Source organism: Arachis hypogaea, chromosome 19 (genome assembly GCF_003086295.3).
Source record: "Arachis hypogaea cultivar Tifrunner chromosome 19, arahy.Tifrunner.gnm2.J5K5, whole genome shotgun sequence".
NCBI classification, from domain to species: Eukaryota; Viridiplantae; Streptophyta; class Magnoliopsida; order Fabales; family Fabaceae; genus Arachis; species Arachis hypogaea.
This window is the reverse complement of record NC_092054.1, coordinates 136,549,792-136,565,392: the sequence shown is the minus strand read 5'-3', so window position 1 is coordinate 136,565,392 and position 15,601 is coordinate 136,549,792. Positions and strand designations below refer to the sequence as shown.

The 15,601-nt window shown below is 35.2% G+C and overlaps 2 protein-coding genes across 2 annotated transcripts; both read left to right on the top strand.

Annotated features, from left to right (window-relative positions):
• The first annotated feature begins 8,850 nt into the window (after window positions 1–8,850).
• On the top strand, window positions 8,851–12,362 carry LOC112776359 (vacuolar protein sorting-associated protein 60.1). The gene is made up of 7 exons (XM_025820504.2): window positions 8,851–9,138; window positions 9,447–9,598; window positions 9,807–9,900; window positions 10,761–10,832; window positions 10,921–11,032; window positions 11,321–11,481; window positions 11,852–12,362. Exons 1-7 carry the CDS (start codon window positions 9,070–9,072, stop codon window positions 11,903–11,905), a joined length of 714 nt encoding a protein of 237 aa, XP_025676289.1. The 5' UTR covers window positions 8,851–9,069; the 3' UTR covers window positions 11,906–12,362.
• A 1,829-nt stretch (window positions 12,363–14,191) lies between these two features.
• LOC112777344 (RING-H2 finger protein ATL70-like) lies at window positions 14,192–14,743 on the top strand. The gene has a single exon (XM_025821698.2). It carries the CDS (start codon window positions 14,192–14,194, stop codon window positions 14,741–14,743), a length of 552 nt encoding a protein of 183 aa, XP_025677483.1.
• Window positions 14,744–15,601: the final 858 nt, after the last annotated feature.

Here is a 15,601-nt window from a genome sequence, read left to right as displayed (position 1 = left end):
GCCCAATACTTCATCCTTATTACACCGTTCAACAAAAATGAAAGGCTATGCATTTGGCAAAAGAAAAAGGGCAGCTGTCTACATCACAAGCAAAATAAGACAGCTGGAAAACAAAGGAAGCAACAACACAGCAAGGACAGGTGTGGCTCTGCAAAAGCAAGAAAGGACACAAGTGCACAACCACTAACCCAAGGACATCAGCTGAGCAATAATAGGATCGTGGTTATGAAAAACACAAACTTGCATAGAGCAGCAGCACCAAAGAAATGGAGCAGGATGAAAAAGAAGAACATGCTAAGGAAGAAAGCAAGAAAAAGGACCACAGAGGTGGTGGACGAGCTACTCCAGCAGCAGAGGTGGTGGAGCAAGATGAAGAAAAGACTGCATGCTTGCAAGCACAGCTCCAACGAGTAGTTGGCACAAGGAAATGGAAGAGGCAGAAATTCAAGGCAAGCTGAAGATATATATGAAGTCTCATTCCATCATTTCAAGTCAAGAAAGAGAGCACACACACATTCAGAGCACCATCTCTAACACAGAGCTGGAATCTCTTTCTTCTACTCAAGCTTAATTCTGATTTTTTGTTATGGCTGTCTTGCGTTATTTTCTGTTTTGAAAAAGGCAATTATGTGAGGATCAAAAGCCAAGAGAGAAAAGGCAAGAGTGATGCAAAATAGCCATTGTTTTTCTGATGTAATTTGGGTTTATGAACTAGGATTAGTTCCCCTTGCCAAGTTGGGTTAGCACTTGGTGAGAATTGAATCTGTGTAGATTTCCCTTCCAAGTTGGGATAGCACTTTGGGGTTGCTAAGCTTTGGTGAAGAAAGCTTAGGGATAGATACTAGTTGAATTAGGGAGTAATTCAATAGTATTGGTGTATGTAACCTGAGAATTATAGTGAAAATTCCACCATGGTTTGTGGTGGAGACTGGACGTAGGATTCATGGTACTGAGAATCCGAACCAGGATACATGCTGGCCTCTTTCTCCTCTTCTCTGCTCTTTTAATGTTCTGCGTATGAGATTATTTTAAATAATCTCCTGCAACTCGAGCAACAGCAAAAACAGAGCTTGAACCTTTAAGTTTTAAGCTAACTTGATTCAACCCCCCCTTCTCAAGTTCAACTAGAACCATCAAGCTTCCAAGAGTTCTCCATAAACATATCTTTTATCTTGTAGTCATATTCACTTATTTCAATAACTCCCATCTTGTTATCAACTGTCCCACATTTCATCCAAGAATAAAAACAAAAAAGAGTTGTTCAAAGACTCAATTGATTAAGAAAATCCATCCTTTAGTGCAGCTGCTGCTTTAATAATAGCTTTCCAAATCAGGGATGATTGATTCCCTGCTTGCATATAAAAGATGTTTCTATTTAAGAGATACTTACTTCTCTTGAAAGTTGGACCTAAAGTTTGTCTTGATTTGCCAGACTAATTTTCCCAACATTGCTAAATTTGTAAGATGAGAATCTCATAATGCAAGACCAACAAACACTACAAGAAAAATATTGAGAACCGTTGAATTTAGTGTCGGATGTTAGTAGCGAGTTTTCTTTTGTATTTACTATCAAATTTGGCAATAGATTCGTCACCTTAGTTTATTACCATCGGAATATTATTTCTAACAGTAATGTCGACGGTAATATTTGGCGGGAAAAAAAATATATTTTGGTGCACTCACTACCATCGGATTTACCGGAGGCTAAATCCGATGGTAACGTTATTTAATGAAACGTTGCATTTTGGGCACGCAAAAAATGTTATCGGTGGATTAATCTGACGGTAAATTCGACAGTAAATTTGAAACTAAATTCAAACGCGAAGCCCTTCTCCCTCACTTTATAAAGCCCCCTCTCTCTCTCTCTCTCTCTCTCTCTCTCTCTCTCCCCTCTGAGGGCAGCAATCAACGTGGCCACCGTTGGAGCTTGTAGCCGACGTTGCCATCGAGGAGAAAGCACCCGCTGTTACTGTCGCTGCACGTGCTCAGCGAAGCTGCTGCTGTTGCTGCTGTCCCTATCTCATCTTCTGTCCGGTTGATGTTCACGTTGCTCACCGCTGCCTCTGTCACCACGATATTAAAGAGAGCCTGCAACCACTCTCATCAGATTGGTTTATTGGTATGGCTATTATGGTTTTTCATATTATTTTGTTAGGGTTAGTTGTTATTAAATCAGTGGTTAAATTTGCTTAATGAAGTATGTTATTAGAAATTATTGTGTTAATTTAATGTAAGTGAAAATTAAATTTGTCATGCCTCTTGTTAGTTTGGTTGAATTAATAATTAAGTTTTAATTAATTATAATAATAAGTTTTACATATTTTTTTTAAAATTAGTTTTCAAATTAGTTTCAGTTTGTGAATTTAATAAGTAATCCTTTTTGTTAGGACGGTGCAATTGCCTCTGAGCTCAATTGGAGTTTTCTTCTTTTGTTGTTTGTGCAGTAATATTCCAGGTTAAATTTCTATCTATGAATATAATGAATTGTTTAAATATTATGTTGGACTTACTTTTTCTAGGATAGAGTTTTAGGATGGAAGTAGGAGAGGGTCGCATAGTGATGCCTTCTTAAAACCCTTGTTTGGTAGAAAATTATGGAGTTATAAGGGGTTGCGCACTAGAACGGTTAGGATTCGATATTTTACTGAATGCCTGTATGTTAATGATTTATGCCTGTAGCTGTTTCCTATGTGAAAATTGTTGTCTTTATTTAACGGATGTTGCTGAATTAAGGAGAATATTTATGAATTATCATTTAAATTGTTTGCTATATGTTTGGTATGTCAGGAACTGATTATTGTATTTGGCAGGAGATTCTAATTATAAGGGACACTCTGCCAAATTTTCTAAAAACTTAAACAATTTCTATTGTTCATTGAATTCTAGGGTGTGTGTTTCAATATAATTCTGAGTCATCGTCTATGGATGTATGAGAGGGATAATGATGGCCGGGGTTTAAAATCGAAATTCTTTGAGGGGGTTGATGCGTTTGTCGGACATGTTTCAGCATGGAACCGTTTATGTCTGAAGGTGTTTCTAGGTGTCATTGTCAAAAGTTTTGACTGGCTAAGTGGTTAGGACTGGCAGACATAACGCTTCACCTTTATCGTAACGGGTTCAAGGATGGATATTGGATGTGGACGAAACACGGAGAAGTGGACAAATAGAAAATTAACCGGTCTGTCTCTAATTTGAATAGGTCTGGTTGTCAATCAATAAGGGTTCAGGTGTTGAGAGACCTAAACATGGATGACATGACTTAGGAGGCTAACCAAGAGAGATACAATGAGATGGCGTGTGATGTAACAGGTGTTACAGAATTGGAAGAGACTAAAGAAGAACCTAACTCAGAAGTGAAGACATTTTATCATCCGTTAGAATCTGTTGTGAAACCTTTGTACGAGGGGTGTGTTTATTCGGAGTTGTCTGCAAGTGTTAGGATAATGAGTATTAAGTTAGAGTCAAATCATACCCAAGAGTCCTTTGATAAGTGGGCTACCCTTTGCAACGAACTGGTACCTGTCGGGTCCACTGGCATCCCTGAAACCACTACAAAGCAAAAAAGCTAGTTTCGAAGTTGGGTCTAAATGCGGTGAAAATTGATTGTTATATGAATAGTTGTATGCTGTACTATAAGACGGATGCAAACTTAACTGAATGCGTATTGTGTAGATCACCAAGGTTCCAAGTCGAGAGAGAACAGATCGGTAAATGCCGGTTAAAGAGAATTCCAATGAAACAGATGCACTACTTGCCTTGAATCCCTAGACTAAAATGATTGTATGCATCGAGAGTTTGACCCCTCACATGACTTGGCATATTAACAACAACAGAGATGATGGAATCATGACGCATGTATCACACGAAGAAGTTTGGAAGTATTTTGATCGGGTCCATCCTACATTTGTGAGCGAGCCCAGAAACGTTAGACTAGCTTTGTGCTCTGAAGGGTTTGCACTGAATTCCAATTTCGATAATGCGTACTCTTATTGGCCTATAATCGTGACACCTTATAACCTGAGTTCTGAAATGTGCATGAAGAATCCATACATGTTCTTAACTTGCATCATACCTAGTCCTAGCAATCCAAAGGCCAAAATAGATATTTTTTTACAACCCTTGGTGGATGAGTTAAAGGAGTTGTGGATTGATGGTGTAGAGACATATGATATTTCGACGAAGACAAACTTTTAACTGCGGGTTACATTGATGTGGACCATTAACGACTTTTCTATATACAAGATGTTGTCAGGTTAGTCCACCCAGGGCAGAATAGCATGTCCCATTTGTGTGGAGAACACGAATGCATTTTGGTTGCCGAATGACGGTAAGAATTTGTGGTTTGATTGCCATAGTAGATTCCTCGACTATGATCATCCTTTTTGGTGCAATAGAGACTCGTAAGAATACAATTGAACACAAAGAGGGACCTACGAGGTTGGATGCTAGGCAAGTCTGACAACGTGTCCGTAGAATCCCAAGGGTCGTCAATAATGGGCAGGTTTCAGACCTCCAACATTTGCTCAGGAGCATAATTGGACTAAACATAGTATATTTTGGGAGTTGTCTTATTGGAAAGACAAATTGATGCGACATTATCTTGATGTGATTCACATTGAGAAAAACGTGTTTGACAATATCATGCACACAATAATAGACGATGAGCGAACAAAGGACAACGATAAGGCTAGGTTAGACTTGGAGGACATTTGCAGGCGGCCAGATCTGAACTTAACGAGACTTGATAACGAGCAGTAGGATAAACCAAAGGCGATGTTCTCTCTAACGAAGGAGCATAGACAAAATATTTATAAGTGGATTAGAGGGTTAAGGTTTTCTGATGGTTACGCCTCCAACTTGGGCAGGTGTACAAACGTGTCACAGGGTAAGTTTGCTAGGTTAAAGAATCATGATTGTCATATCTTCATAGAGTCTTTGCTTCCTGTCGCATTCAGAGAACTTCCAACGAACATCTGAAAACCCTTCATAAAAATAAGTGAGTTCTTTAGGAAGTTATGTGCTATGAAACTTAGCATTAATGACCTCACAGTCATAGACAAGAACATTCCTCTCATACTTTGTAAGCTGGAGAGGATATTTCTTCTATCTTTTTTTGATGTTATGAAACACTTAGCAGTCCACCTACCGTACAAAGTAATACTATGTGGGCCGGTCCAATTTAGGTGGATGTACCCATTTGAGATGATGATTGGTTCATTAAAGCGCATCGTGAAGAACAGAGCTTGGATTAAGGGCAGCATCTGTGAAGCATTCCTAGATAAGAAAACATTTGCATTTTGATCATTCTATTTCAATCTCATGTAGAGTCATGTATAACAAGGGTTGTAAGAAATGATGAGAGGGGAGAATCCTCGTCAAGTGGAACAACATACCCAACTTTTTTACCAGAAGGAGCTGCAATGGGTGCGGGTAGTGGCTACTAGTTGGAGCAGAAGGAAATCGATGCTGCACATCTGCATGTGTTGCTTAACTGTGACCAAATTTTACCCTATCTCATGTGAGTTTTTTAAGTCTTGGCAGATACTACAATCAGTAAGATACTAACTTCTTAATCTAATTAAAACTTCTTTATCCTCTAATGAATCATATAGGTTATTCCAAGAGGCAAATCCTGATACCTCATCGAACAACTTTTTACGTTGGTTCAGAGAATACATCAGGGTGCAGCTAATTGACACAACAAATTTGGAACTAGTTGCATTTAGTTGGGACCCAATGAATAAGGGCACTAGCTACCCAATGTACACTGTTAATGGATATCGGTTTTATACTTTACAGTGATCGATCGAAAAGAAAACAGATAACACTAGAGTTTGGGTTCACGGGGATTCAGGCAGGGGTCACTCTGATTGGTTTGGTATCTTGCACAACATAATTGAGTTAGAGTATTTTTGTCGCACTACGTACAAGGTGTGCGTATTTAAATATGAATGGTTTGATCCCAGTTCGCGATAAGAAACACGAAAGCACAAAAACTACGATATCACTGAAGTTACTATAACTAGGAAATATAGGCGCTACGATCCTTTTATTCTACCTCAAAATGCACGACAGGTATACTATTTTCCTTATCCGAGTTCATGCAAGTCCTGTTGGGTGGTTGTGATTAAGACTAAACCAAGAGGCCACATTGAGTTTGATGATAGGACAGAGAGTCAACAACCTTACCAGATTGATGACCCAACTCCTACAAGAACGGTGATGAGCCCATCACCATTAGGTCTGCGGTTATGGATGATGATATCATTGACCTTAGACTAGATGCTGACACATTTCCACCGCAGGACGACAATCTTTAAGAAGAAGACGGGGTCGATGGCGACGAAGAAGAGGAAGACGAGTTCGATGATAATAAGAAAACTCCATCGAAAGAAGAGGATGGAGAACTAGAGGAAGAAGATGATGAATCTGATTAGGGTGAATGTAAGCATTGTTCTGTAATAAGTATTTCTTTAAAAACCTAATTGTATTTATAATATATATTTCAGTGACTGTAAACATAGTTCTGTGATTGTAAAATAATTAGCATTGTTTTCAGATATTTCAATTACCATCATTTGGTATTTGTAATTTATATTTTTTGTACTTCACATCAGGTTTGAGGTACTATTTCAATTGTTAATTATCAGGGAAAACTAGAGATTTACGGGAAAAGATAATTAAAAAAATAAAAAGTTACTGTCGAAATATTCCGACGGTAACACTTTTTTGTAAAAAATTTTAAAAACATTTCCCTCGGTATTACCGTCGGATAAATCCATTGGTAATATAAAAGAAAAACGAACGAGGTGGTGCCAATGTTACCGTAAAAAATTTCCGACAGTAAAATCTAACACGATCCATTTTCAAGCTTACTATATATTCTATCGCATAATCTGACGGTAATTACCATCGGACAAAAAAAATTCGACGATAAACATTTACCGACAAGGTTTATACCGTCTGATTGTTTCCGACGATGTTTAAATTACCATTGAATTTTATTCGTTTTTCGGATGGTACTTGACGTTTTTCTTGTAGTGGAACCTCTTGGCAATGGTAAGAGTTCGCCATGAAATTAATGTAGACCCCAGGTGTTGGCTGCACCACTCCATACAAATTATTGCACCAATATATCAATTTTATTACAAGTAGCACTGGAAAAATAGCTCACTTGCATCCTATAAATAGGAATGAAGACAATCACAAACTTTACAAGATAAATTTGTCCAACTCTATCGATAAATCTACCTTTCCACGAAGCTAGCCACTTTTAGATTTTATCCAAGACGTCATTGAAATCAGTTTTTGATGGTTTAGGGTGTCCTAACCCCACTCCCAATTATTTTCTTAACGAGTTAACAAATCTTATGGAAGAAATGCTTGTGAACATATCCTTTCTGTCTAGAAACATTGAGTACGAATTGCTGTAGATTTTTCAAAAGTCACCTTTATACCAAACACTTTATAAAAAAAAATTTAAGGTTTGTAGAGCTCACTGAACCTGTGTCCTGGTTGCTTAATAGAAGAGAATAAAGTCATCAACAAACATTAATTGTGATATTGACGGACCTTTTCTAGAGACCGTCCACAGTTTCTGCTCCACCTGATGAGAAATATGACATCTCAATCTCTCCATGCACATGACAAAAAGATAGGGTGATAAAGGATCCTCTTGGCAAAGTACTTTTTTGGACTAAAAATTATTCAACTTATTACCATTCCACATAATAGATAAAGAGGATGATCTGACACACCACCTAATAAGTCTAATCATGACGGCATGTCCAAATATAGATAGAGTTTGCTCTAAGAAATTCCAGTTATTTCTATCGTTCTTGAGGCCAATCTTGAGAGCAAGAATTTCCTTTTTAGACTTAGTCTTTTTCATGAAGTGTAAAGCTTCTTGTGCTAAAATGATGATATTTGAGGTATTCCTTTTCAGAATAAAGTCATCTTGCAGTGTTCCTATGATCTCAGTTAGATAAGGCCGTAACTTGTTACCATCACTTTTGTAACAACCTTATATATAACATTGCAAAGACTGATTGGATAAAAATCTTTCATTCTAATAGGATTATTAATCTTTGGAATCAAAACAATCAAAATATCAAAAAGAAAAGCATTAAGCCAGAAAAGGTTTGGCATACAAGCTGCCAAACTTCATTACCCATAATATCTTAGTATTCCTAAAAAAAAAAAAGGTCCGAAAAGCATCAACTTTCAGAGCCTTAAATGAGTTAATCCCTATTATTGTATTATGGACCTCCTCTTTTAAAATCCGTTTCGTGAGATCATTGCAAGCCTATAAAAATAGCCAGAGTTGAGTACCCATTATTGCTTCCAAGTCCATATACAGATCATCGCAAAAAAAATTATTGTAAAATCTCAGTCTCAGCTTCAAGTTCATTTTGACCAGTACACTAAGATTTGTCTTCTAAAAATAATGTGTAAAATATAAATCTTGTTTTTTTGTTTGAGCATAACCGTCTGTATATAAAAGAATTTCATGTATTTTATCTCCTAGGTGAATCTAATTTTCTCTAAATTTTTGATATCAAAAAGAGTTTTTTTTAAAGGAGTATTTTTGAGTGTATATATATAAAATATGAAAATGGATAATTGTATGTTTATAAGAATAAATTTTTAAGTTGGTTTATATTTTTTAAATGACTATTTAATTATAATTTAAAAATATTCAATATATAATGATATCTACTTTTGTAAATTTTAATGATTAGCAACTAACACACAAAGATTAAAAACTAAATCTGACCGCTGAAACAAATTTGGTTTCCTTAACGTTGATGGGGATTTTTTTTTTATAAAAAAAAAAAAAGCAAAACGCGTAGACTTTATATATGAGAACAATTCATGGAAACTTCTACCCAAATCCAAAGCTAGAAGAAATCAAAATTAAACAAAAGCGTCGCAATCCTAATTCTTTCCGTTTTTCGCAAAACTCAAAGCGAAAAAATAAAATAAAATAAAAATCAACTCTCCACCGCGCTTTCTCATCTTCATCTCCCTCAACTTCCATTCAAACCGAGAAAGAAGAAAGAATAGAGAATGAAGAGAGTCTTCGGTGTCAAGAAGAACAAAGACCCCCCTCCTTCTATTGAAGATGCCAATGAAAGGGTCTGTTCAATTTTTTCTTTCTAATTTTTTAAATTTTCGCTTTCGTTGGTTCAATTCGAGTGCTGCATCTGATCTATCTTCTCTATAGTTTTGATACTGCCGCAGATCTGTTTAAATCTTTTTAGCTGCCACGTTTAATTTTGAAACTAAGGTTTTGGCTCCAAACCCTAGAATTTGGAGATCAAAGGCTTTAACTATAGGTTTTGGGGGTCCAAACACATTCATATTTGACTCAAATTATGGTCATCTGTTGATGTTGTTCTTGTTGAAGTATAACTATAAGTATTATATATATTTGGATGTTCTAGATTACTAAACGTGGAGATTCAGTGGATGAAAAAATTAAGAAACTTGATGCGGAACTTAGTAGATATAAGGAGCAGATCAAGAAAACAAGACCTGGTCCTGCCCAGGAAGCTGTTAAAGCTAGAGCTATGAGAGTTCTTAAGCAAAAGCGAATGTAAGTTCTTCATTATTGTTTTCTTAGTGTGTTTAATGTGGTAGCTACTTGGTTATGCTAAAGTAGTAGGTCAAGTGTAGGAATAAGGTTGCAATATTCTCATTAAGGTTGGAATGATTTTCAATTGAAGAATTAAAATCCCCCCAAAAGTTTGCAATGTGAATGATTCATCGTGTACTCATATAGTATTACACTACGCTCTTGTCAGGTATGAAGGTCAACGGGACATGCTGTATAATCAGACATTCAATCTTGATCAAGTTCAATTTGCTGCCGAGGGCATTAAAGATGCTCAACAAACTGTATGCACCCAAATATCAAATAGCTTAGAGTATTCTTTGAAACTTTCTGTTGTGCTCTTTTTTTCACTATATTTACAGGTTATTATTATTATGGCCTATGTGAATGTTTTAATTCATCATATCATCAAAACTCAAAAGTTTCTTCTGTCTAAATTGAATCATTATGGCATGCCTCTCTCTGAAAGCAGTTGATAAGACAGGCTGCATTATGTTTTCAAAAAAATTCCAAAAAAAAAAGAAAAAAGAAAAAGAAAGAAGGAAAGATTGGTTGCGTTTGGTAAGGGGCTTCCATGTGACCTAGTAGTTACAGGTTTTAGTGAGTAAAACACTCTCCATGGTGGGGTAGGGCTGTATTTGTCTAACCCTTTCTAAACCCTACAATGGTGGGAGCCTTGTGACCTACTGGGATGTCATTTTGTTTTTAGATTAATCCAAAGGGTCTATTTTTTAATTTAAAGGACAAATTATTTGGATGGCTATAACAACTTGAAAAATTTCTTCCAATTTTATGCTATATGAATATAGTTTGACTGGGGTAATCAATCATATTCACTATAAAACATTCATTTGTCTTGTTAGCGCTTTAAGGGGAATGGTTCGAGGCGGAGCTTTATCTGTACCCTGTTTGGAACCTGCTGCCTACCTCATCAGAGGTAGTGGATGAATAGTATGTGTCATTGGAGTGGGGGTCTCTTCCTAGAATTGTTATTAATTGTGCATTGTACTTTTGTTCTTGTTTGTATTAAGTTTTCAAAATTCAGAAATCATATGACTTCCAAAGAATATTTTGTCAAGATAGAATTCAAAACCAGGTGTTTATGACTTCTTTTTTTTCTCCCCCGTTATCTTTTACGTTTCAGATGTCAGCTTTGAAGTCTGCCAACAAGGAGTTGAAGGGGATGATGAAAACTGTGAAGATACAAGACATTGATGTCTGCATTCTCTTTCTGCTTCTTATAAATTCTATTTAATTAATAGTGAGAATCTCAGGTCTTAATTTGTTATCCATGTTATGTGTAGAACTTGCAAGATGAGATGATGGACCTGATGGATGTTAGTAATGAAATCCAAGAGACTTTGGGTAGAAGCTATAATGTGCCTGACGACATTGACGAGGATGAACTTATGGGTGGTAAGTTAATGTACTGCTTTAAGCTTTTGATATAAATGATGGAAAGATGGCCAAAGCTCCTGTGTAATGGGGCTGTATGGTTGGGTAGAATGGTGAGGTTCTGCAGCTGTTTATTCGGAATTGGTTGTCTTGTTTATGTTATGAGATTTTGCAGTTACAATATACAACTCCCTAAGTGAACCTGCACTTCTGTTATGTTTTAAGGACTCAATTCTCGTTTTTATTGTTAACTATCTCTGATAATCTTTCTCTTTTTTCTTTTTCCTTTTTTCCTTTGGGTTAAAACAGAACTTGATGCATTGGAATTAGACATGGGAAATGAAACTGAAGCTGATGGTGTCCCCTCCTATCTCCAACCTGATAAAGAAACTGATTTGGAGGCAGAGCTTAACCTACCTCCAGCTCCAACAGGACAAACAACAGTACCAGCTGGCAGATCCAATCCCCAAGTATGATTTCGTTCCATCTTTAGCTTCTAATAAGAAAACGCTTGCCTTTTTCACTTCAGTGTAGTTGTAACTGTTCTGACATGATGGGGTTCAAATGCGGGGATTAAAGAGGTTCTTCACTTCTCGGCATCCTGATTTAGGCTTGTCTTAAGCTTTTTAGCGGCAGCATTATGCCCCCATACACTTAAAATTATCCTTATTAATGTCAACCTATGTCTTTGCATCTGCTATTGCTTAGTAGTGAGTAATGACTAGTGATTCTTGATACAAAATGCTGAGGCTCTGGACTAGAATGTTACTGTGTTCATTTATTATCATTCAAAATGTTATCTAGCTTTCATTTCTGATTGGATTGCTTTGATACTGACAGAATGAAGATGAACTGGGTTTACCTGCCGTCCCCCGGGCATCCTTACGTGGTTAGGTTAGAGAATGATGCTGCTTCTTCTTTTGTCTACCGTGAGATGCAGACATGAGTCAGGGCCCTGTAAAGTTGTGCAGAACTTGCTTGATTTATTTAGCCATTTCTTGGTCTGGGGATGTTTGGAAATTATTTGACTTGTGCTACTTATTTCCTGTAATAAGCCTTTTGGAATCATGATTGACATTTTGTACTATACTATTTTATCAAGAAAAAAGAATTATTTGTACTACACTAGAAAAAGAAAAAAAAGGGGGTTTTGTATGCACTATTGAGATTTGGTAAGGAGAATGGGTTACCGATTTATCCAAGTGTGCATTAATTTTGTTGATAACCTGATTTGAGTCCAATGAGGTGAATAAAGTGAATAACTCTTTACTCTTGGAGGCCCTACTCTTGTAACAGTGCCACTTCAGTGACTATTGAGATTTTAGATGATGCAGGAATTTTCACTTTGAAATTGTATACAAATAAGAGTCGGTTTATATGGGTTTATAAGTAATTTTTTTAACTTTTAACTTATAAAAATGTATAATATTAATATTTGATATAATTTTTAAAATAAAATTGTAATTTTTTAAAAAATTATTTAAATATTTATGAAAATAAAAATTTATAATAAAAAAGGTTTTTATTATTTTTTTTAAATAAACACTTTTAAGATTAAAAAATGAAATATAAAATAATTTAGTTATAAATTATTTTTAATATAAATATTTATTGTTTAATTTTTTTTTTTTGCAAAAAAATTTATTTAAGTTATTTATCTAGGCTAAATTTTCAAAGTCACATCGTTTTGATTTTACCCTTTGAAATGAGGGTTGGCTTCAAATGGAAGAAACAAAAAATAATTAATTAACCGTTTATATATATTATGATCAACGGAGTACGTTTACCAAAGTGATAATGTAAGTTGACTATTTTGATATTTTTCTTAACTCGATTCCATTTTTCATTTTATATCGGGTTTCCAATTATAAAATTATTACATATCCACAAAGGGGCTACGCTAATCCATCCAAAAAAGTCTACTGCTTGTTGGAAGGAAAATATACATATAATAATCTTATTAATGAGCAAGTCGTTGAAGTGCTAAAAATCTAAAATAGAGCAATCACAGTTGACTTATGTCTAAATCATTATTACTATTATTATTTTTTGGATGATTATGAAGAAATGCATGCTAGATATTTGTTGTTAACTTGCTATTATTTTTGAAAAAATATAACAACACAATGAGGATATTAAATAATATGAATAATAGATATATTAGATGTTCAATTCAATAAGTATACAGATGATTATGTTAATTTTTAGTTGGATGGTGGTTATTCCTTTTGATTTAGTTTACTCATACACAGCTTAACAATGACTGAATGTTCAATTTATTAGGTGTGCGAATGATTATTCTAATGTTAGGGTTTAGAAGGTAATTTGGAAGTGGAATATTTTCTTATTTTATTAGGTCAATTCTAAAGCCCATTATTCATCTTGTTCACAAAAGTCATTATCAATCTAACAAAACTGATTACTTTTTTTTTAATATTTCTAAATTAATACATTTGAATGAAGCGTATATTATGTAAACAATAAAAAGTAACGATGATAAATAAAAAACAAACAGAAGATAAAAGAAAAAGGTAGGAAGAAGCTAGTAATATTAATGAAGTTAAATCCTCTAAAATAAGAAGAAATGAAAAATAATAAAGCAAGATATTAATTATCATAAAATTTGTAACTTTTATCGTATCTGAATTTTGCATCTTAATTTAATAGTGATTAATTGGTTACTTTATCATTTTATTAACTCTCCCCCTCCATAAGAACTTTGATCCGGTTAAACTTGAATCCAAGCAACCTACTTAAAGCTTGTCCAGATAAGTTGGTAATGGTGAGCTGGGACCAAAAATCTTAGTTTTATGAATAGACAATTTAGATTAAGGTTGTCAAGATTATATATGACACTTGCATTGCATGTAGCCGCCACCAACTAGAGACAAAACTATCGTTAGGTATATTCACAAACCGCCACCACCACATAGTAACTCCCCACACAAGTTGACATTTTATTCCTTTTGCCTACACATTAACACTTAACCCCCACAATTTCTAATAAGCAAATTCATCCATCACCTTGCCCACATTTCTATCCTCCTTTGTAGAAAGAGTTACATAATATAACATAGTGCATCTTCTTAGTTTCTTCTTCATAAAGCAACACTTTGAAGCTTTTCCTTTGTTCCATGGAAATTGATCATCTCACCATCACTAAGAGTAAGAGCTAGCAACATGAACAACACTTCCAATTCTACCGAGGACTCTCAAGAGGACATGACCGGATACACGTATTATTCGGTTTCTTTGTCTCTTGGCTTCCTCCTCTTGATGGCATTCATAGCTCTCACTGCATACTACTGCAGCAAAAGCAGGATTCGAGACGAGCGAACTGGACCAAGCTCCGGAAGAACCAATAGCAGTTTCAATTCAAACAGGACAGTGATCATGGACAGAGACCCATCCTCTATAACAATACAAATTGGTGAGGAGCAACAACAAATGCAAGAATCAATCCTCAAAAGTTATCCTATGTTGTTGTTCTCCCAAGCCAAGCTTCATCAAAAGGCTGATGATCCAACAGAACTTCTTAGTTGCTCAATATGTTTGGCAGATTACGCAGACTCAGAGTGGTTAAGGCTATTGCCTGATTGTGGCCATTTTTTTCATAGGGATTGTATTGATGTATGGTTGAGGCTAAACCTTTCTTGTCCAATGTGTAGGAACTCTCCATTACCCACCCCTCTTGCTGAAGTTGCTCCCTTGGCCGCTACAAGGAGTCATTGAGACTGAGAGTCTTCTAAAATGAGAAAGTATACTTTAAGAGTTACTAAGACTGTTTAGTAATTCTTAAGATATTATTAATATAGTTATAGTCTATCTTATATGTGAGATCATTATTGTAATTAACTTTTAAGATTGTGCAGTTGAGCTTCTAAAGTTAATTTCTTACTTTATGATTCTCAATTTCAAAATGTGAAGTCTTTTTTGGATATACACTAAAACTCACACACACTGCATTGACTAGACTAAACTCAAATTTAAATGCAGTATACTACGAGGCAGTGATGTACCATGATCTGTCACTTCAACTAAATTAAAAAGTTGTTATCATCTGCCGCTTCAACTAAATTAGAAAATTGTCACTATCTGCCGCATCAACTAAAGCCTTCGGTATAAAATATAGAATTTGAAAAATTGTCATAATCTGTTGCTTCAACTAAAGCCTTCAGTTCAGTACAAAATATGAAATTTAAAAAGTTGTCATGATTTTCTGCTTCAACTAAAGACTTCATTATAAAATATGGAGTTTGAAAAATTATCATAATCTGCTGTTTCAACTAAACTTATGGAGTTTAAAAAGTTGTCATGATCTGCCACTTCAACTAAAGTCTTTAGTACAAAATATGGAGTTTGAAAAATTATCATGATCTGATACTTCAACTAAAGTCTTCAGTACAAGATATGAAGTTTAAAAAATTGTCATGATCTGATCATAATCTGTCACTTCAACTAAAGTTTTCAGTATAAAATATGGAGTTTAAAAAGTAATCATAATCTGCTGCTTCTGCTAAAGTTTTCAGTATAAAATATGAAGTTTAAAAAATTGTCATGATCTGATCATGATCTGTCACTTCAACTAAA